Raw genomic sequence first — 22,952 nt, 5'->3', positions numbered from 1 at the left:
CTTGGGTACCATTGATTACACTCATTTCTTAGAGGGCTAGAGGCTTACCGTTAACTCCGAGCCTAAATCCAGTGCCGCTGGGGATCAGCAAGCCTACGTCCCCAGGCTTCATCGTCATCGTCATCATTGTTTGATACCTATCTACTCTGGCTACGGGTTTGATTCCTTCATTTGTACTATGACGTGTTACCTACCTAGGTAATTCCGTGGCCATCCTCTACTCTCCAGGCAATATCTCCGCTCCCTGTCATCTGGTCGCATTAGGATGCCACGACAAACTGACTGTCTTTGTTTAACTCTCTACTGCTCGCGCTACGCCAAACTAGCTTTCTTTCGGTGGTTAACGGAGATACGAGGCATGGAATCATAGATCCACTTGTCACCTAAACCCCTCAATTGACAGCCAGGATTCGGAGAGAATGGGTTGAATATGCCCATTATAAAAGCATGAGCAAGGTCCTTATTCCAACCGGCCATTCTACACAAGCCTAACTAAAAACAAGCCTCTTTATTGTTATCATCAACCTCAACATGTCGGAAATCTTCAGACCAGCACCCGAGCCTCGCACCGAGCTTGGTCGGTATCGCATCCTCTCCTCGACTGCGGGCATCCGCGTGTCTCCGCTGCAGCTCGGCGCCATGTCGATCGGAGACGCCTGGTCGGAATTTATGGGCTCAATGGACAAGGAATCGTCTTTCAAGCTGCTTGATGCCTTTGTCGAGGCCGGAGGCAACTTCATCGACACCGCCAACAACTACCAGAACGAGCAATCGGAAACCTGGATCGGAGAATGGATGGCCGCCCGCCAGAACCGCGACCAGCTGGTCCTCGCAACCAAGTTCACAACGGACTACAAGGCCCACGCGCTAGGTAAAGGCGATGCCGTCAACCACAGCGGTAACCACCGCCGCAGTCTGCACATGAGCGTGCGCGACTCGCTCAAGAAGCTGCAGACGGACTGGATCGATCTCCTGTACCTGCACTGGTGGGACCACACCACCTCCATCGAGGAGATCATGGACAGTCTGCACATCCTCGTGGAGCAGGGTAAGGTGCTATACCTGGGGATTTCGGACTCGCCGGCGTGGGTGGCGAGCGCGGCGAACACGTACGCCCGCGCTCACGGCAAGACCCCCTTCAGCGTCTACCAGGGTCGGTGGAACGTGATGCTGCGGGACTTTGAGCGCGAGATCCTCCCCATGGCGCGGCATTTTGGCATGGCCCTGGCGCCGTGGGACGTGCTGGGCAGCGGCAAGTTCCAGACGAAGAAGGCGCTCGAGGAGCGCAAGAAGAAGGGCGAGGGTCTGCGCAGCATGATCGGCCGCGGGGAGCAGATGGAGGACGAGGTGAAGATGAGTGAGGCTCTCGCCAAGGTGGCCGCAGAGCATGGTATCGAGTCTGTGACGGCCATTGCGCTGGCGTATGTGCGGGCCAAGGCGCCGAATGTGTTCCCGCTCGTCGGAGGGCGCAAGGTCGAGCATCTGCACGACAACATCCAGGCGCTGAGCGTCAAATTGACCCCGGAGCAAATCGAGTACCTGGAGAGTGTGAAGCCGATGGATATTGGATTCCCCAACAACTTCATTGGACAGGATCCCAAGGTGACTGGCAAAGCTACGGGATTGATGGCTGCCTCTGGACCATTTGTTTTCGAGACTGGACCAAAGCCAATTGGGCAGGCTTGAATAGATGACTGGGCTATTTGATTGTATATAATAAGATCATCAATAATAATGGGAATTATAGTGTGCATTTGCATAAAATCGAGAAGGCTGCATAAGACAGACAAAACACTCTGTGTACGCAGTCCACCAGAGCAATACTGCATCATGCATTCTGACGACTGCTACATTATCTCTCGCTGGTAGTGTGTTTCGACAGTATCTCCTTGCTTATTGATATACTGCACACCGTGGAATGGATTGTTCACTCATGAACAGCGTGTTCCACTGACATCCGACAGGAACCGTCAGGAACTCAGGATGGGACCAAACTGACACAGTCTCATCCTTGCTGCCGAGCTGCCTTCCGGAGCTCCATATGCTCGCGTCTCCGATGTAGTACAAACAAGCATAAACTCAGATCACACTCTACAACGATTACCCCAACCAGGCAGGTCAATCAGAGCGCCAGTGTTACTCATAACAGACTACTCCGTACGATTATTTCATTGAGACGTCCGCGATTAAGCGGTCCTCCTGGCCGGTACCGGAGGGATTTCCCCAGCCAGATGTGCTGCAGCCAACCAATCACTGCCAATCCAATCTCTGCTGACCCGGCCGATGTCGGATCCGCCCCTCATCGTCCTTGAGCGACATCGCGACACCCATCCCCGATAAAATGTTGCTGCTCCTCCTTGGAATCGCATCGTCGTCATAATTGTCATTATTAGTATCTCAAAGGCATTGAAAAAAATATTCGTCTTTCATCCTTTCTTCTTACTGATCAGTTAAGAACGAGTGTTGTTGCTGTTATCTAGTATTACCAGACTTACCGCTCGCCTTTGCCCCTCATGCCTGGCGCAGAAAAGAAGCCCAAGACCTTGTACGACAAGGTCCTGGATCACCACATTGTCAATGAGCAGGAGGATGGCACCCTTCTCATCTACATCGGTATGTCGGCTCGTAATTCTCACAATTATCTTAGAGCTAACCTGTCACAGACAGACATCTCGTCCACGAGGTGACTTCCCCACAAGCATTCGAGGGTCTCAAGAATGCTGGCCGCAAGGTCCGCAGGCCGGACTGCACTCTCGTCACAGTTGATCACGTATGCTTTTCTCATCTCCTTGTGTGAAATTCCTTATTAAACTAATTGAGCAATAGAACATCCCTACCTCGTCGCGGAAAAACTTCAAGAATGTCGAAGAGTTCATCGAAGAAACCGACTCGCGTCTGCAATGCAGCACCCTCGAAGAGAATGTCAAGGACTTCGGTCTCACATATTTCGGCATGGGAGATAGGCGTCAGGGTATCGTTCACATCATCGGTCCCGAGCAAGGGTTCACGCTTCCCGGTACCACCGTTGTCTGCGGTGACAGCCACACCTCCACACACGGTGCCTTCGGCTCCCTCGCGTTCGGTATCGGCACGAGCGAAGTCGAGCACGTCCTCGCCACTCAGACCCTCCTCACCCGTCGGAGCAAGAACATGCGCATTCAGGTCGACGGCGAGCTGCCTCCCGGCGTGACCAGTAAGGATGTGATCCTGCACATTATCGGAGTCATTGGTACCGCGGGTGGTACTGGTGCGGTCATCGAGTTCTGCGGTTCCGTCATTCGCGGTCTGAGCATGGAGGCCCGGATGTCCATGTGTAACATGTCCATCGAGGCCGGTGCCCGCGCGGGCATGATCGCACCCGACGAGATCACCTTCGAATACCTCAAGGGCCGGCCCCTGGCCCCCAAGTACGACAGCCCCGAGTGGAAGAGGGCCGTCGCCTTCTGGTCGAGCCTCGCGTCCGACGAGGGCGCCGTCTACGACAGGACCGTCATCCTTGACGGCAAGGATATCATCCCCACCGTTTCCTGGGGTACTTCCCCCCAGGATGTTGTCCCCATCACGGGCGTCGTCCCCGGACCCGACGACTTCGAGGACGAGGACCGCAAGATCGCCTGCAAGCGTGCCCTCGAGTACATGGGTCTCGTGGCCGGCACCCGAATGCAGGACATCCCCGTCGACAAGGTGTTCATCGGCTCGTGCACCAACGCGCGGATTGAGGATCTGCGCGCCGCGGCCAAGGTCGTCCGCGGTAAGAAGGTTGCCGCCAACGTCAAGCGCGCCATGGTCGTCCCCGGTTCTGGTCTGGTCAAACAGCAAGCGGAAGCCGAGGGGCTGGACCGCATCTTCACGGACGCAGGTTTCGAGTGGCGTGAGGCCGGCTGCTCGATGTGCCTGGGCATGAACCCCGACATCCTCTCTCCCCAGGAGCGCTGCGCCAGCACCTCCAACCGCAATTTCGAGGGTCGCCAGGGTGCCGGCGGCCGCACCCACCTCATGTCCCCCGCCATGGCCGCCGCCGCCGCCATCGCCGGCCACCTTGCCGACGTGCGTGAGCATCTGACCGCCAGCCCCCTGCTGGCCAAAGCCCAGCCCCACCTGGACATCCAGCAGGAGCACGAGGAACCCACGACGGAAGACGAGTTCGACCGCATCATGGACATGCCGGCCGACAACGAGCCGCACGCCAACTCCTCCGCTGCCACGGCCGCCGCCGGCTCCAGCGCGGGTCTTCCCAAGTTCACCACCCTCCGCGGCATCGCCGCCCCAATGGACCGCTCCAACGTCGACACGGACGCCATCATCCCGAAGCAATTCCTCAAGACGATCAAGCGTACCGGCCTCGGCAGCGCCCTCTTCTACGAACTCCGCTACAACCCCGCCGACGGCTCCGAAAACCCGTCGTTCGTCCTGAACCAGGAGCCCTACCGCAACGCCAAGATCCTTGTCGTCACCGGCCCCAACTTCGGCTGCGGCAGCTCCCGCGAGCACGCCCCCTGGGCCCTCCTCGATTTCGGCATCAAGTGCATCATCGCCCCCTCCTTCGCAGACATCTTCTTCAACAACACCTTCAAGAACGGCATGCTGCCCGTCGTCGTCTCCGACCCGGCCGCCCTCGCCGCCATCGCTGCCGAGGCCTCCGCCGGCCGCGAGATCGAGGTCGACCTCGTCAATCAGGAGATCAAGGACGCCGCCGGCTCCAAGCTCGCCTCCTTCGACGTCGACGCCTTCCGCAAGCACTGCCTCATCAACGGCCTCGACGATATCGGCCTCACCCTCCAGATGGAGGACAAGATCCGTACCTTCGAGGCAAAGCGCACCCTCGAGACCCCCTGGCTCGACGGCAGCGGCTACCTCAAGCGCGGTAACCGCGGCGGCGCCACCATGATCCAGGCCGCCCCCGTCCCCAAGACCAACCGTGGAGACGTCAAGACTGAGCCTCTGGAGTGGTAAAGCCTCTTTTGTCTTTTTTCCCCCCTTTTCCTCGTCTCTCGGCAAAAGTGTTACGACCGTTTATGCATTCGTGTTCTGCCGTTCCCCACCTGGATGGTGCCTTATTTCACCTACTGGCTTCGTTGTGACCCCTGTCACCCTCGAGATTCTGATTTCTGTTGCAATGCATTGGGCGGGCTTTCGGGGATACTGTTCTTCGCTTTTATTATACCACATACGGATATCTTCAATGCTATCATTCTGTTTGCAATACAGAGACCGTAGCTTTGACTGTGCAGATAAATAATCATTAATTGAGCATGGATATCGTAAATCCCAAACAAACAGACATAATGCAAAAATCTAGTCTCCCTCATGATACATCCAGTCGGAGGCGAGACAAATAGCATTGGCAGGTCATACAAAGGAACGACATGACATCCATGATTCGTGCAAACACTGTAACGCATTAATATGCAATGCGCTCCTTTTCTCGGAGGAGAAAGAGTCAGACAGGCTCGTCGGTAGCAAGACCGAGCCGTGATCAATGTACACAACATGCGATTGTGCCTAATGGCCAGAGCAAAAAGTGCTGAAATATTACACTCGTTATAAACCAGAGCAGAAGAAACCGCCCAGAACATTAGAGACGGATAAATGACCAACCATTGTATATAATGTCGGAGTATATAGGTGTTATATTTTCATAGATAGAAAGCCGTGTCACGGATCCTCAGGTCGCCGTCAAGGCAGAAGGCCAAGACTGTTCCATCACAGGAAGTCGACGGATACTTGCTGTTCACGGCTTTGAAAGTTGCTCTTTCCGGAAGAACCTCAAGAAACCAGCGCTGCGGAAGAGCGTTTGTCAGTGTTGGGTCCGAATATCCTATGGTTGGCGGATAATATGCTTACCATATTAGCAGCTGAAAGAAAATAGCAATCCAGAACCAGGCATTGGCAACCGAGCTGACTCCGGCCGTGAGGTCCGGTGAAATCGGCCCCGGGCCAATATTGTTGGGAGCGAACGCCCTGGCGCAGATGGTAGCGATTGAACCTAGCACTTGCGAAGCCAGCAGAGTGAAGCAGATATGCATCCGAGTCAAGGTCTGAAGCAAGATCATGCCGAATCCAAGGCCCTGTAAGGAATCCAAGACTCCAAGCCAGAGCCACAGGGACCGAGATACAAGGGCTCCGCCTAGCTCCCCGCCAGCCCAGGGAAGATACAGGCCAATCCCTGAGACCCCCCAAAGCATCTGGGCCCATCGTGGAGCCCCCAAGCCGCAGGCGAACACTGGAATGATCCAGCTATGAGACTTGGACAGGTGACCGAACAAGTATAGCAGCGCGGCCCAGACAGCGCCAAAGAAAAAGGCGCACAAAATTCCCACCTGCCAGGCTTCAGCATTCTTAGAGCTCCAGAGAACTGTTGCAGAGAGAGAGAAAGCGAGAAATGTCAGCCATTGTCCTTGAGGATATGCAATATCCCACTGTTCGATGACTTACAGCTCCAATTCCGTCCATACTGTGCGCTCAGAAAGAAGTTCTGAACGATGACCACGACGAAGTTCCACAGAACGATCTTTCGTCGGAAGACAGACTTGTAGAAAGATGGGACTTTCCCGGGTATCTGCCGGTAGTAATTCGGCAGACCGAAGAAAACAAGCAAACCGACACTCCACAGGACGATGGCGATCGGTAAGCAAATGGCACTAGAATATCAGTTAGCGAATCGTGACAACAGACGAGATGAAAGGGCATTAAACGTACGTTATCTTCCAAGTGTTTGTTATATCACCCTGGGGATTGATAATGCCGCTGTTGGTTGCTTGAGCAAGGCTGGTTCCCCAATACCACAGGCCGATCACATAAGCCTGCTGGGTACCTTGAATGACACATGCACGGAAAACCCACTGTTTGACAGGCACTCCATTCTCATCACCGAAATTCAGCGCAAAGAAAATGGAGCCACTGGAGGAGGCAGCAGCGTACAGTCCGCTTCCCACATTCTGGATCCAGCCGCGACTGAACGAGTTGCTTTCGAAATGCGCAACACCGATTATGACAAACGCAAGGCCATACAACAGCCATGGAAGCGAGAGGACGACCACTGACTTAAAGTAACGGAAGAAAAACCACCAGATGATCGACGTAATCAAGTATGTTGTTGCGATACCATAGAGCTTTTCAGGTGTCTGGCCCACCTCGCCGGTGAGCAGTGTGACCTGGTAGGAGTTGGCCGCAATGATTTGTCCCAATCCAAGAAATATCGAGTAGATAGGCCAGTCACCAATGCGCACTTGCATCCATTTTTTCAGGCCTGTCGGGGGAACATAGTCAGATCCTAAGAAGAACTCATCACGTTCCTTGTTTGCGTCGCTGTCGCTCTCACGCGCCCCCATTTCATTGAAAACCGAATCATTGGACGAGATATCTCGCTTGACCTGGAAAACGGAAGAAGCAGGAGACTGGTTGCGACCTAGTCTAGCATCCCTGAACCTATCGAACCACTTCTTCTCGCTCTTGACAAGGTACTTCTCGATGCAGAGCTGTGATTCACTATTTGAACCATTCAACGCCTCCAACTTCTTTTCAAAGATCCTGTAGAACTCGCCGGTACTGTCTGTGAAGAAAGGATCAACCCTCTGAAGTCTATAATCTCTCTTGGCGCCGACAATTGAATCTACCGAGAGCACGGAGGCGCTGCTAAGGCGGTGGCTCGGGTTAGCAGGCTCCAGCATCCGCCGAGCAGGGGGGAAGATAGTGTCATCGGCTTCTGCGACACCAGTGCTGGTGGGGGACAGGGGAGTGTTGAAAGAAATAGACGTTTGACTTGAATGGCTTCGACTGAAGAAGTCCCGAGGGGTCCACACGGCATGATGCCCTTGTTGCTGGGAGACTTCCATTTGCCGCCCTGCTTCCGCTTGTTCGGGCGTGAGAGTGTATTCGTCGTCGCCGTAGTAGCTGGGAATAATATCGTCATCGCTGCTTGACTCAACGTCACTCGTTGCGTTCTGATTGTCATCACTACCCGCTTGGTTCATCTTCTTGAGCTTACGACGGCCGCGGCGCTCCAGATGCCCAGGTCCAGCTCGTACTCCGAGGGATAGCTGCCGGCTAAGACCTGACTTGGGCTTTTCAGTCATTCCGGGACTTGGGTCGCGGCTGCATACAATCGTGTTTCGTTGCTGGGGCCCGAGGACGCTGAGCCGACTGGCGTTTGAGATACTTGGTTCCCGTGAATGGATCAAGGGAGGAGTTTGGATGCCCGTTGGAGTCAGATTTCCTGCAACTGGAGGCGTCATCATTCCACTCGGGGTGTTGTACCCGGATGGCGTCAACGACTGTCCACTTGACTTCGCCAGTTCTTTGCTGTGAATGCGAATCGCAGTAGATTGCAAGATTTCAAGGTCTTCCACCCACTGAGCAACAGGAAAGCGTTGCTTCGCGGACCGTGCCCTCATCATGGCTCGAACTTTGGGTTTCGAGCTCAATGCACTACCAATAGCGAGTTTGAATTGGTGGAGAAGATGCGATGTTGTAGTAGATTCGACATTATACCACCAACCAGGCATTTGACCCAGGCCGCCAACACGCGCACCAATACCAAGAGCACCCTTGCGCCCAAACTCCACTGCAACAAGCCCAAAGGGCTCATCGCGGGATGGGATCAAAGCGAAGTCAGCACCAGAGAAGATGAATGGCGGAAGGGCTGTGAACTCGGGCCTTGAGAACACACGGCCGGGGTACAATTCCATCATACGATCGAGCTTCAACGCCGCGAATTTGCCATAGAGGTCAATAACTGGGCCAACACAGATCAACTGAACATTAGACCGAGCTTCCAGGACTGCAGGCATAACATCTGCAATGAGGTCGATACCCTTTTGCATGGACCATCTTCCAACAAATACCAAAAGATCTGCATTGGGATTCTGTTCCAGTCCCGCCCACTCCTGTGCCTGACGCTTGAATTCTCCACGGCTTGCCTCATAAGCTGCATCCACCTTGATGTCCGATTGCCTAGTTAGCTCTCTGTTCCATTCGCCCGTGTCTGTAGGATCAGGATTCGGCAGGTTTCCAACTTTCTTCAGTCCCCAGAAGATCGGATACCGGGCATAAGAGCGCTTTCCATACTTCTTTGAGACACCTACGGCCCCGAAGCCTTGCTGATGCAGCCGAAGGTAGCTTGCACCCGCATGAAGCATGTTGAAGACCTCACCAAATTGGACGTAGCGACTTGCCACATCAAGGTCAAGGTTGAACACCGAACAGACTTCATCTTTCTCCTTCTGCGTTCGCATTGGCCATAGTCCTTGGAATTCAGCGTTATGAAGGGACAAGCAAATAGGAATAGTCTGTGGTAGCAGATAGAGTGGAGCAATCGAGCCATGATAGTCATTGACGTGATACAGGTCAACGGAAAATCTCCTGATTGCCTGTGCGATACACTGATTCCAAGCAGAGTAGTAAATGGCACTATCCAGATCGTCCATCCGAGCAGGATACGGCTCAGTCTTAGTTTGCTGGCGGAAGACGGGTGCATCCAAGAGAACATAAGTGATGTTCTTGAGAACATGGTATTGGACATTGACCTCGTAAGAGTTCCCGAGCACGGTGACAAACATCGGGTCAGCCAGCTGATCCTCAGGGTAATCAACCCCACCCACACAAGGGACAACCCATATCAGGTTCTGGTGCCCGAGGTTCTTGCCCATAAGCTGTGCCATGACGCCTAGACCGCCAATTTTAATCTTGATCGCCCAATCTTCAATGTCGTACTCCATTGTGGCAATCAGGACAGTCCTCCGCTGCAATGCCCCTGCATTGAATGCAGACCTACTTTGGAGAAAGCCTGATCTGTTTGCAAAGCGCACAAGAGGATTCATAGGCTCACCATCTTCGAAAGCTGCGCGCTTGATCTTCCTCCGGAGCCATAATGGTAATAGCGTCTTCTTCTCGCTGACTCCGACTTGGTTAAATTTCACTTGGTAGAATGATTTCATGAAGCCGTATACACATGCAGCAGCCGTCAAAACTGGTATGAGCCAAAGGAGGAAGAAAACGGCTATCTGAACTGTCTGTGAGCCCGTTGGCTCGAGTCGGAACCGCAGACTCGAATCATCCAGGTGAAGGACCCATGCCAGATGAGGCGCTGGCGGGTGGTCAGTGATGTTAATCAGTGCGGTACTGAGGGAAGAGGGGGGCATGCGATCTAGGACGCCGTCCCTATCTGCATCACCAAACACGAAACTCTGGTCAGGTTGACCATCAGGATTGATGCCCCAGACATTGAACTGGCCCTGCGCTGGCCACTCAGCCACAAATCTAAACCGCCACAGTCCATCCTCTCCTAGCTGAACCGCATTGTTCAGACCAGCATCATAGCCGTATTGATTATACGGCCCATTAAAGAAGAGGTGAGGGAAGCGCCGTGGGCGGTTGGACTCCCAACCGGAGTCTCCTTCTTGAACATAGTCGCTGCTCCCAGTCAACTTGCTCCAATACTCAACGCGCACATGATTTCCCTGCCATTTCTGCTTCTTGGTTCCAGACCACGGAAGCTCCTTGATTGTCTCATTGCCACCTTTGTAGTCCATCCAATCAGAGAATGAACTCCCCCAGTTGGTGGAATAGCGATACTTGTCGGCACCAGCAGCACGATGCTGGATGAAGAGTGTGCCGTTCTCGTGCTCATGCAACAGATTGCTGGAATAATTGGCCGAGGTGAATACCATGGGGTTGTCATTTTGGCCCACACGAAACAGGAAATGGTCAATGGCATTTGTTGCGCTCATCCCAGCCGAGTCACTTGCGTTTGTGACCGTCAGCCGGTGGATCCCATTATACACACCGGTTAACTTTCCAGTCCAAACCCAGACACTTGGAAGCTGACCGGTCCATTGTGTATCAGTCGCAGGAATCTTCTTGCAGCTTGCACTTTTGCTGTCAACAGATGGCGTCTTCCCCGATTCTGTCGTCGAATTCAGCGTGATTGACTTTGTGACAGAGTCACAGTCCATTTCTGCTGAGAAGTAAATGCTGACATCTATCTCTTCCACCTGATCAGGCGCGACCTTTGAGAGTAAGGGGGTATCGTGGCCAGGCGTGATCTGAGTGATCATGGGACGGGGAGCAATGAATCTCTTCTTTGGGACATAGGCCCGGAATTCAAAGGGCTTGAGAGTCAGACTATCTAGGCAGCCATTGATGTCTGTGGAGCCATTCAAGCCAAGTTTCTTTGGACCATCCTTTAGAACGTGTTCGTCATGTGGATAAAACAGATTCCGCACTGTGGTTCCTGAGGCGAACGGAGCGACCAAGGCAGAGTCATTGCTGCCGCAGTCGAATTTATAGTCAACGGTGCGATTCTCATTCTGGTATACTAGCCATACCGGTTGGTCGTCCTTGTCTGAGCCAAGGCTCTGGATACCCGGGGTCACGTCTCTTAGGATTGACCACATACCCGTTTCAGTAGGAGTGCTGTTTGATCCAGGGAGATAGATTTCACGCGTCTGCTTGGATAGCTTCTGTAGCCACCAGCCGTCGTTCAAGACAGGGTAGTTCTCTCTCATCTGGTACATATGTTTGATAATGTTCCGGACGGGATGGGAAGGATCACGGTGATCGTACGTGGCCGTCTCGTCGTGGCAACCCTGGCGACCCTTTTGGATAGGCCAGTTGTAGTACTGCGATGGCGACAGTTGAAAACAGCCATGAGTCTTCCATGATGTGGCGGGTGACATTGCTTGACGTCCGTAGATATAGTTGGAGGCTGTAGCATCCAAGATGTAGAAAGCCTGTTCTTCACCCCACAAAAGAATTGGGATGCCTGGAAGATGCAGGGTTGTGACGAAGAGAGCAAGGAGCTGTCGCTCTACACCGTACTCAATGGCCGGCCATCGGAAAACGTCCTGATTTGTGGCACCATACATGTGTCGAGGATCGAACTTCCCAGTGTTGGCATTGATCATATCATTGGATATAACCATTAGGTTCCAGGCATCAGTCCAGTCAACTGGGGTATCATAGCCAGCTGCCAGGTTACCGTCTAGGCCCAGAAATCGAGTCAGGGAGCGATATATCGAGTAGTGGAAGGCTGCTGCGTCGATAGCCTCATGACCATGCTCGCGCAAGAAGTACTGGTGGTCCGACGAATTGGTCATGTTCATAGCATCGATGGCAGACTCCAGGTATTGGTTGGGCTGTCTACCACGCCCAAGGTAGACGGAGCCAAAGGTGTTTCCTCCAGTGATCTCGCCGGAAATGAAGAAATTGTTCTTGCCAACTTTACGAGCGCATTCCCTATAAGCAAGTGACATCTCTCCCAGGGCATCCACGGTGGCTTGCGTGGCCTTGTCGTACCGAAAGCCGTCAATATCAAGGGCTTCGATGATCATGCAGGAATGGCGAGTCAACCTTTGTCTGACACTGGGATTCCACTCGCGCAAACGATCTTGGACGGAAGCGAATTTTGCCAGTTGACGTTGCCAGTCTGGATAGACACCAAAAGCCTCTCGGTCACCATATTGGTCAAAGTCACTGTTGTAGCAGCCATTCAATTGGTCCCTGACAGATTGGTCGACAGGCCAGCCAGTCTCATTCCAGAATCGAGGGTAGTCACAGGTTTCGTTGTAATCATTTCCAAAGTGGAAATCGACATAGTGGCGGTCAGTCTTCCAAAGTGCCTTGTGTTCCTTGACGGAGAAAGGAGTAGTGGTGTTCAGGTATCTTTCGAAACCAATCAAGTCACCCATTCTAGGCAAGGAACTCTGGTCAATTCAAGAACTTACTGCAGAATGAGTGTGGACGTTACTTACGTAGCGATTGTGTTGTCAAAAACGACATACATTCCTCGTCGGTGAATTTCCGAAATGGCATCCCTCCAAGTCTGGATATTCCCAAAGTGTTGATCGAGCAAGGTAGTGTCGAGAGCTGAATAGCCGTCTGAACCCCAGGGCTGATTGATCAAAATCGTGCCGGCCAGATAGATGCCCTATTCGTTAGATATTAGTAAAGAATTCAATTATTTCTCAGCGGAGAAAGTGAACGGAGACGGAGCAAGTAAAAAAGGTCAGAAACGCACCTTAATGCCCATTCCATGAAGATAATCCAGCGTGTCAATCAAGCCGACGACGTCACCCCCATGACGCATCTGGTTCGAGTTCAGATCATGCTCGAAGAGGGTACCATTGATGTTATCGTTGGTTGGATCACCATTGACAAAACGGTCCAGGAAGAGGGTGTACATGGGGAAACGCCAATTTTCAGGCGACGGTGTGTACTTGTGGCCAGGTCCCTCTGTGGAGTATTCAGCAGGATTGCTCGCTTGCTTGTTTGTGTTGAGATTGTAGTCAACGAGGGCCTCGTCGTAAGGCCATGCTATTGTGGTTGCCGCGAAGAACGCGAGCAACGAACCCACAAGCCTCCAACTCATGTTCAAGTCGACCGACGGCCGTGCAATAAAATGGGTGCCACCGTATTATGAGAGCAGCATGTGGTTCAAGGGTCGAAGAAGGTCTCTCGGCAGAGTATTTCAGACAAGAACGGGGAAAGAGAATGGATCGATGAGATAGCTTAGACCACCCTCACTCTCTCAATCAACCCTTTGTCGGTTCCCTCGTTTTATCCTCTAGAAAAGTTAATAAAAATTAACGCCAGCCAATTGCAGTTGAGAGGTTAGGCTCGGGCAGAATGGAAAGGGTCGAGAGGACGAGTGGCGCCGGCAATAGTAGCTAAATACGTGGAGATAGTCGAGTGGACAATGAGAAAGAGGTTCAAGAAGAAAGAAATTTGTCCGATAACATGCAGAAGGGGGTTCTATCTGGGAGTGAGAAGCCCAACATGCAAGTCGAGTATGGATCTCAATAATGTACAGACAATGAGTCGCCAGGAAGGATCGTGGGGGCGAGCAAGCAAAGCAGGACGACAACTATCCTTCGCTTTTCCTACCTACTGATGCTGCTGCATGATACTCGTTAGACGGATGGCAGACGCAGCTAGCATGCAGATAGAAAGACAAACGTAAGCAAAGATAGCAGAGAGAGAGAGAGAGAGAGAGAGAGAGACGGGAAGAAAGAAGCAGGTGAGAGAGGGTCCTGTCTCTGAATCGTGCAGTTGAGATTCGGTACCTCCTGCTCGATTTCCAGAACCAGCCATCGACTTCCTGCATGATACGATAATTTTCGGCAGATCATCTGCCCCCTGCGAAGCTAATGCCATTGCAGTGGAGTAAAATTGAGCTGTGGAGGCTGTGTCAGAGTTGAGCATAGGGAGTGAGACCGGAAAGTTGACGGTGACAATGAAGAAGATGGAAGGAAGGAGGAAAGTCAGTACGTATGAGGACTGCACCTATATTAGATACCTTAGGTTCCTAAGGTAGGCAGCTGTGGGTACTGTACTCATCCCGGTGGGGGCCAGTGGGTACCTTACGCTGATCCTCGCGTAGATAGGTACCGGGTTTCTTGTTTTTGTTTTTGTTTTTGTTTTCGTTTACCTCTGTCTCCTTTGCACTGTATGTTGAATTACTCGCTTAATGACATTGGCATACTGCATCGGATTATTGAATGCCACGAAGTATATGGTGTCCTCTGAGAGAATATCATGTTGCTATGTATGAACATGGTGGCTGATTGTGGGTGAGCCACTTCTGTCTGATCTATCGTCGAACGGACAGTACCCAGTTACTTAGTAGTGATATCTAACTATGCTTACATTTGCATAGTCAAATAAGTTCTCCCCATCGCCTAGGTATTGGCTACTCATCGTCGCTGCATGGTTGAGAGCACATGCACTCGCAATACACAAGTCGTAGTCAAAAAAAATATCATGCGCAGTTCAACATCCGCATAGCTAAAGAGCTCGAAAATCGGGTAGCTATGCGGTTATGATTAGATATGTGACCTCTGAGGACCCTCAGAGCCTATAGCGCCTGTAGAAGCCAGGTTTGACGCATCCAGGATTCTGGTTGTGGATTGTGATAACACGAGTCATGCTTTTTTCTCAATAGTAAGCTGTCTCCTGCTAATTGCGTGCTTGGTTCAATACAACATATCAGAGATAGACCGTCAGCCAGCCTTTCGCTTATGCATGCAAAATGTGGGTAAAAACTCTGAGCTGGTACTATGTACCCGATATAGATCGATACGCGGAAGCTTTGACTGGCCGCGAAGTATCGAACATTGGATATCATCTCAGCCACTAGATAGCGTTTCCCGCTCTGATATACCGTAATGCTAATAACACGGGAGCCGTAAACACTCAATGGGTGTGTACCTTCACCAATGTCAGCAATAGAACTGAACGTAGTAACAGCAGTCTCTCTACATTCATGATCAGGTGGTAGACAATCAGTATCTTGCGATACATGGGCATTAGTTTATCTCTTACAGCTTCGCCTGTTAAGCTTTTCCCATCTTTCTTCTATGTCACGGCAGATACTGGGGCTTCAGCTTCATGTACCAGCATGTCATATTGGTAGCGACAAAAGATTCCAGAACGATTAAATTACACGCCTACGTATGGATGGTACACAGGCAGTCGGGGCACTGACAACCCGCTATTATATTTTTCCTTGCTTGAGTAGTGCCAAAGGGATGATAGAAGTTGTGATTCCAGGATATTGCGATTTGCACCACGAACCAATCCTTATCAAGCCGTTTGAACATGTCTCAGGCCAGGTCATGTTTGTCTCAGTTCGTCTGCCTCGAGTCATCGTGGCCATGTTCAAGGGAGAAAGGGATGTCGGTGTCATGGTCAGTCCAGTAAGGAGATATACTTAGTTATATTCAAGGAGATGGTTGAAGATCCAAATATCATTCGTATAGCCCTGGGTTCTACAAAGTCCAACGTGAAAACAACAGGACACCCGACAAAGGGATGAAGGGTACTACAGATGTCGTCAAGCTTGTTCGAGCAGATAAATCTTACCCATGCGTCGCTTGCAGTCGCTGTTAGTGTTGAGACTGAAACCAGCGCATGTTGCTAGCTACTCAAAGAGACCAGAAAACCATTGCCGATGCCAGAAACCTGGCTCTGATAGTAATCCAGATTCAATTGGCGAGATTGATATTGGTCATATCACGAAATAACATTTGTATCCATAAGTAAGTATGGAGAAACTTTGCGCTCTGTCAGGGGATAGATCTTCACCCTTGCTTCTAGAATCACTAGTTCTGTGCAGTTACCTGTATTGTGGCGTTTTGGGTTCGGAGCGCACCAATCCAATTCCGCACATATACTGCATGATTAATACTGGAAACCACGACCACTGGCTTGAGAACTATGCGCATATCAGCGCTACGGCTCTCACTGTGAGCTCGATAACCTGCTTTGGTAGAGTCATAGATTATGCACCTACAATTTTATACTATAACCACAGTGGGGCGCCAAGACTTGGACGGCGGATGATCCAAGCTTCGATGGCAAACCAGATCAACCTTAAATGCCAGTCCGTTATTTTGATTGGCTGCTCATAAAGATTAGGTAGTTCTTCTCTCTGGTAGATAGCCAGACCGCTCCGTGACATCTATCTTCCTATCTATCTACGTAAGTAGGCACCTAGATAGGCTCTCAGCCCTCGGGTGATCGCTACAAGGGTAATTTTCAGCGGCATGAACATGATCGATGCCAGATCATCCCATTGTCATATGCTTTGCAGCGTTGCACAGATCATTGTGTATGCAATCCCAGCCGCCTTTTGTACATGTGGCATGAATCAGGACTTTTAACGGTGTATGATGACATCTGCTAAGATTGTTCACAGTCAGTGCGGAAGAAGATTTTGATTGTCCTTCTTCGTTCTTGCTTCTCGGGCAAAATATATTGTCACCTCCAGTCACGAACGGATTGTTGACTCTTATGTTTCTGACTTTCAATAATTGGATAAATCTAGGAGAAGTTGCTAAGGTATTCTATCGCTATATGCCAGGTAAGTCTGCACCCTCACTTTTGACTGTGCCGAATGCCGCTCGGTTATGAAGTCGCCGAAGCCATCGTGTATCTATACGGGACCGGCAGAAGGGAAAGGTAGAACGCATCGAACGGAATCCAGAATCCACAGCAGGACGCAGGCCCGATGATTTATTGAAAACCCGCATACAAGCCCCACGTCCATGCCAACACTTGTTACCCAACATGATATTTCAAGCACAACAAAACTTGTGCCGCGCTGTAGGTTTTCTCGGCACATGGCAACACGGATATATCATATGCAGCGGCATTACCATTACCTCCTTCCAGGAAGCGTCTTCTCGCACATATCATATCTCGCTTACCCTATCGAGTCAGTGAGCCGACCGCTTGGAAGCTACCTGACGGAAGCTCATTTTCTTCATTATTTCACTGTTCACCGACTCGAGAGCCGGACGGGATCGCCGATCTTGTTCTCATCAACTCCTGCAAGATGAAACTTGGGGGTTTGTGATCTAAATCTCATCCTCACCGGCTTTTGGTCGGGAATCTTGTTGCCGTCCAGACTCGTCCTAGTAAGGCAATTATAATGGGGTTCTGGTACTGCTGCGTTGCCTCCTAGCGCTACGATGTGATTATCCACAGTTCAAGAAGCGCGAGGAATTTAGAAGGCAGGTTGCGTGACTGAAGCCGAGGCAGATGGCTTCACATGAGTGTATGGTAGAGGACCATCCCGATACTTTTCGTTGCTCAGACTCCACGGTATCTGCCAAGGCGCCTTTCACCCCTTGAAAGAGGCACTTGAGTCGATGAAAATCCTTCGCGTTCGATACTCGGTATCAGTACATTATGCAATGAGACTGGCATACACTGTCATGTCCCTTGGAATTGCATAGACCGAGTGAACTGGCTAGTTATTAACCAGAGAAACTGTATGACTCCAAGCCGGCATGTATCTGGATTTGTTTTCCGTGGAAGATGATCTCCCAAGGATCGGATTTCTAGCTGGAACATATCCCCATGGTACGTGAGACATATTTGATTAGCATGGACAAAGGCATGTTTCAGACTGTTTTTACCCCACATTATCCCTTCGTTGTGGTGTCACGTAGTCCGTACATTCCAGGTGATGTTGTTGTGAAAGCATATGGAATAGCGGTGGTTTGAGGTCGAGAATATCGTCATTGGGACACTTCCCGGGCTGGCTGGTAATTTGGCTTCAAACAAAGGAATGTACCTGGTAGGTCTGCGAATCTGTTTACAATCGTGTACAGAACTCAGATCTACCTATCTCGGATGGGTACCCGAGATATATACTTGAGGGAAGGTCGAAGAGCCCAGTTTCATGACGGTCTTCCAGAAGACAACAACGAAAGGTGATCGAATCTGCACCGCTGTATAGATGACTTTACACGTTGGTGATGCAAAGATTGCAAACTTCTATTAACCAAGACCATCAAAACCCACCGATATCATCAAGACTCATTGGTATCATTCACTATAGTACATTCCTCGATTCATTTATTCGGCACCATAGCGAGCTCTGTAGTCCTTCAACCGCTGGATCTCGCTCTCCCCGATCTTATCACCCAGCTTCTCAATCAAATCATGGAGACCAATGACAGCCCGGATGGGGATGCTTTCTCCAAGATCCCTCTGCGCAACACCGACAGCACTCTTAGGCTCTGCATCGCTCACCCTCTCCTCACGATCGAGTAGGACAACAACACCAGCGACAATACCGCCTTCCTTCTGGATGATGCCTACAGCCTCGCGCAGCGCCGTTCCTGCCGTGATCACGTCGTCGACGATGACAACCCGCTTTCCCTTCAATGGGGCACCGACGATGTTTCCACCCTCGCCGTGATCCTTGGCCTCCTTGCGGTTGAACGAATAGCTGACGTTGTCCCAGGTGTGGGTGCCGGCGATAGAGTCGCGCACGGCCAGTTCATTGGTCACGGCCGCGGCGATGGGAATGCCCTTGTAAGCAGGACTATTATCAGACCGATTAGTACTGCTTCAATCAAGCGCATATGAGACGCTTCAAGGGAAGAACGCACCCGAAAATGATGTCAAAGTTGGGGCTGGGCGTGCCATCGGCGGCAGTCTTTACAAAAGGCTCGGCGGACAGACCGCTGGCGTAAGCGGCAGATGTGGCCCGGAGTAGTGGTGCAGTGTGAAGCAGAGACGAAGTGAAGAAGTAGGGAGATTCACGACCGGACTTGAGGGTATATGTGCCGAAAGAAAGGACATTGTTGGAGATCAGTAATGGGAGCAGTGACGCCTTGTAATCCTGATCGGCGGCCGGGGGAGGAACGGAAGCGGACATTGTGAATTAACAGGTGGGATTAATTGGCTCTAGCAATTGGATTTGAGGAGTGTATGTGAGATTAACTGTGAAATATAGACTGGATATCTTACATCAACGAATGCAGAGACCAGAGCATGGGTCGTCGGAAACCGTTCCTTTTTCCCTTTTTTTCCCCCCTCTACTTTTTCCTTATCCGGCGAAGGAGGGGCAAAACAGCGGGGTGATAGTGGCCTGAGGTGTCTATCGGTCGCCCTGTATTTTGTTCTCCGGCGGATTGCTACAAAGAACGAACACCCACTGCTACACTTAGTACACTGGAATTTTGGGACGTAGGAAAGTATTATTGCTTGCTTTAAGCAGAGTCAGTGATAGACTTCAATATCAAAAATTTCGACCCTTTGCGAGTTCCTTGCGGAGTATTTAAGTGGAAACCACGTGCCGGCCACATCCTCCGAAGTCCGGCCTCTCCAGCGGAAAGGGACACCGACTCACACCAGTGCTCTCAAGCAGCCCGATTCTCTGTTTCTTTTCCCCATTGCTCTGCTGCATTTACCTTGCAGTCATTGTGTGCTGAGCTATTACTTTCCTTCCTTTGGTTGCTCACAACCTGTTGTTTTGCATCGTTTACTTTGACTTTTGGTTTTGAACTCTGATCGCAGTCGCGGGCGAGATCGGTGGGCGAAACGGGGCGATTATCCACGGCTCCTGAAGGACATCCAACGGCAGGCGAGCTCAGATAAGTCGACCTTTGTTGCAGGTACAGCACACTTCTGCTTTCTTGTATGTTCTAGCACCCAGTGCTTCCCTCTTTTTCCCGCATTCGTCGCCGACACACCGGCTAAAGTTAGGCGGTTTTTGAGCTTTCCGTATATGAGGCTAATCGTTGCTCATGGACAGACAGTAATATATCAAGATGCACGTCAAAGACATGCTCACAGACAATGAGGCCGGCGGGAGGGTCGGTATCTCTTTCGAATTCTTTCCTCCGAAAACGGCCCAGGGTGTTCAGAACCTCTACGACAGAATGGATCGGATGCACTCTCTAGGACCCTCCTTCATCGACATCACCTGGGGTGCTGGTGGTCGGTTGTCGGATTTGACCTGCGAGATGGTGAACGTTGCTCAATCGGTGTATGGCTTGGAGACTTGCATGCATCTGACCTGCACAGACATGCCCCTGGAAAAAGTGAATGCTGCACTCAGTGCTGCTTACAAGGCAGGCTGCACCAACATCTTGGCGCTTCGCGGTGATCCGCCCCGTGACAAAGAGGCATGGGAAGCCACTGAAGGAGGACTCCGTTATGCAAAGGATCTGGTCAAGTATATTCGGGAGAAGTACGGCAATCACTTCAACATCGGTGTGGGCGGTTACCCTGAAGGTGCAGACGACAACCCGGATGTGGATCAGTTGATTGATCACTTGAAAGAGAAGGTCGACGCTGGAAGCTCCTTCGTCATTACGCAGATGTTCTACGATACGGACAACTTCATTGAATGGGTCAAGAAATGCCGTGCCAAGGGCATCACAGTGCCTATTATTCCCGGTATCATGCCTATCTCCACATATGCCGCGTTCATCAGACGAGCGAATTGGACAAAGGCACGCATCCCACCAGACTGGCTCGAGGCTCTGGAACCAGTGAAGAATGACGATGCTGCTGTCAAGGAGATCGGAAAGCGGCTGATTGCGGACATGTGCCGACGTCTCCTCGCGGCTGGCATCAAGCACCTGCATTTGTGAGTTTATTCCTACCCAGTAAATTAATGGCTCCCTGTTTTTCATGTGGCTAAAAGTGACCTTCCATTAGCTACACCATGAACCTGGCACAAGCGACACAGGCAGTCCTCGAGGAACTCAAACTGATTCCTTCGGAGGAGACACCGCTTCAGAGACCCCTGCCCTGGCGGCCGTCACTCGCGCTCAACCGCCGCGGGGAGGATGTCCGTCCCATTTTCTGGCGCAATAGAAATTCCTCCTACATTGCCCGTACACAGACATGGGATGAGTTCCCGAACGGCCGTTGGACCGACTCTCGGTCCCCTGCCTTTGGTGAGCTTGACGCTTACGGCATCGGCCTCAAGGGCACAAACGAACAGAACATCAAACTTTGGGGCGAGCCCAAGTCTATTCGCGATGTAACGCAGATTTTCGTTCGCTATCTGGAAGGGAAGCTGGACCGCCTGCCATGGAGCGACTCGCAAATCAGTGGCGAAGCCAATGCCATCAAGGACAACCTGGTCCAGCTGAACAGCAGGGGTCTACTCACAGTCAACTCGCAACCTGCCGTGAACGGTGTGAGATCATCCCACCCAGTGTTTGGCTGGGGTCCCAAGAACGGCTTCGTCTACCAGAAGGCATACCTCGAGCTCTTTGTGCCTCCCTATCTGCTTGACGAGCTGATCGCTCGGATCGAGAAGAACCCCGACTTGACGTACCATGCCGTGGGCAAGAAGGGCGAATTGCGCACCAATACTCGTGACAGCCCTAATGCTCTGACTTGGGGTATCTTCGCCGGACGAGAGATCGTCCAGCCGACCATTGTCGATACGATCAGTTTCTTAGCTTGGAAGGATGAGGCATACCGCCTGGGTGAAGACTGGGCCAAATGTCATGACGCCAGCAGCCCTAGCCGAAAGTTGATACAGGATATAATGGACAACTGGTACCTGGTCAACATCGGTAAGTTTGCGTTCGCCTACTGTATGTATTTGAATTGCTAACCCTGGATATCTTAGTTAACAACGACTTCCACAACACTTACGACCTCTTCGACCTATTCAACGGTCTGGAAGTGAAAGACTTTGACGTGGAGGTCGTCCCCGACACAGTCGAGACCAAGTCCCAGCCAAATGGAGCAGCCCCGGATGAAGTCGCCGTGAAGAACTAAAGCCAGAGCCATAGCCTCCAACCCTGCCTTGACCCTTTCTACTCGCAATTCTCTCCAACCTCACACCCCTTATTCAACATCTATCTCAACGATACCAGCCCGGGGACACAAAATGCCAAACCCCAGGGCATCATGTTTAATGGCGACACGACTGAAGACCTCTCAACGATTTCTTCCCTGAGCGTTATTTACTTTCAACATTTTTTTCAACATTTCTCTTTCCCATATACCCCTCTCATCTTTTTCTTTTATCATTGATCACGAACGAGAAGGATTACGAAATTCAACATCTAATGTGGTATCAGCTTAGAAGCTACGGAACAGAAAGTCCTTGCTCACATATCCTCTTTTCCAACAAAAAGAGGCCTTGCATAGACAGAAAAGCATATTTTTTCTATAGAAGGAACGGGTCCTTCGACGATAATTCAACATACATGACGGATGACGGAGTTTGGTTTCAACGGATAGGCAGTCGGTCAAAATCTTTCAAGAGCAAAAGTGACCCTCTTCAACACGGGATAAGGAGTCTTTTTCATCACCTCCCATCTTCTTGGTCCATTTTTTCTTCTCTTTTTTTTTTTTTTTTTTTTTTCCTCTCCTCACTATATGTCTTTCCCCCTCTCTGTTTAGGGGTCTCCTTTCTAATAGAAGAATACAAAGAGAATCCACGATTCTATTCGGTGATGCGTTCCCTTGTCTTTGCGCTGAGATTGGTAGCAGACATAGTCAAAGTCGGATAGAGACAGATACAGACGGGTCTTTTGACGGACAGACACCTGTAACGTCCAACGCCCGAAATAGACATTCCTGGACTATATATGTATAAAACTACAACAAAACTACAATGTCATTGCTGTTAAGTCATACCACTTCTTGCTTGCTCTATCACGAAGTTCACAAGCAGGAATCATATT

General features: G+C 51.1%; 5 protein-coding genes across 5 annotated transcripts; 3 read left to right on the top strand and 2 right to left on the bottom strand.

Moving 5' to 3' along the window:
- Positions 1–531: 531 nt before the first annotated feature.
- On the top strand, positions 532–1,686 carry Aspvir_000713 (aldo/keto reductase; the record flags this gene model as incomplete). Its single annotated transcript, XM_043265847.1, has 1 exon — positions 532–1,686. One exon carries the CDS (start codon positions 532–534, stop codon positions 1,684–1,686), a length of 1,155 nt encoding a protein of 384 aa, XP_043121782.1.
- Positions 1,687–2,513: 827 nt separating this feature from the next.
- luA (3-isopropylmalate dehydratase LEU1) lies at positions 2,514–4,953 on the top strand (the record flags this gene model as incomplete). The annotated part of the gene is made up of 3 exons (XM_043265846.1): positions 2,514–2,613; positions 2,664–2,770; positions 2,827–4,953. 3 exons carry the CDS (start codon positions 2,514–2,516, stop codon positions 4,951–4,953), a joined length of 2,334 nt encoding a protein of 777 aa, XP_043121781.1.
- Positions 4,954–5,731: 778 nt separating this feature from the next.
- On the bottom strand, positions 5,732–13,366 carry ags2 (alpha-1,3-glucan synthase Ags2; the record flags this gene model as incomplete). The annotated part of the gene is made up of 6 exons (XM_043265845.1): positions 5,732–5,780; positions 5,845–6,355; positions 6,436–6,641; positions 6,700–12,687; positions 12,750–12,925; positions 13,016–13,366. 6 exons carry the CDS (start codon positions 13,364–13,366, stop codon positions 5,732–5,734), a joined length of 7,281 nt encoding a protein of 2,426 aa, XP_043121780.1.
- Positions 13,367–18,360: 4,994 nt separating this feature from the next.
- On the bottom strand, positions 18,361–19,168 carry Aspvir_000710 (orotate phosphoribosyltransferase; the record flags this gene model as incomplete). Its single annotated transcript, XM_043265844.1, has 2 exons — positions 18,361–18,832; positions 18,900–19,168. The coding sequence occupies 2 exons, from the start codon at positions 19,166–19,168 to the stop codon at positions 18,361–18,363; spliced, it is 741 nt and encodes a 246-aa protein (XP_043121779.1).
- Positions 19,169–20,063: 895 nt separating this feature from the next.
- Positions 20,064–22,038, top strand: Aspvir_000709 (methylenetetrahydrofolate reductase (NAD(P)H) MET13; the record flags this gene model as incomplete). The annotated part of the gene is made up of 3 exons (XM_043265843.1): positions 20,064–20,887; positions 20,959–21,830; positions 21,887–22,038. The coding sequence occupies 3 exons, from the start codon at positions 20,064–20,066 to the stop codon at positions 22,036–22,038; spliced, it is 1,848 nt and encodes a 615-aa protein (XP_043121778.1).
- Between the last annotated feature and the right edge of the window lie 914 nt (positions 22,039–22,952).

Source organism: Aspergillus viridinutans, assembly GCF_018404265.1.
Source record: "Aspergillus viridinutans IFM 47045 DNA, scaffold_1, whole genome shotgun sequence".
Taxonomy (NCBI): domain Eukaryota; kingdom Fungi; phylum Ascomycota; class Eurotiomycetes; order Eurotiales; family Aspergillaceae; genus Aspergillus; species Aspergillus viridinutans.
The sequence above is the reverse complement of the archived record's forward strand: the minus strand, read 5'-3'. Positions and strand labels throughout refer to the sequence as shown.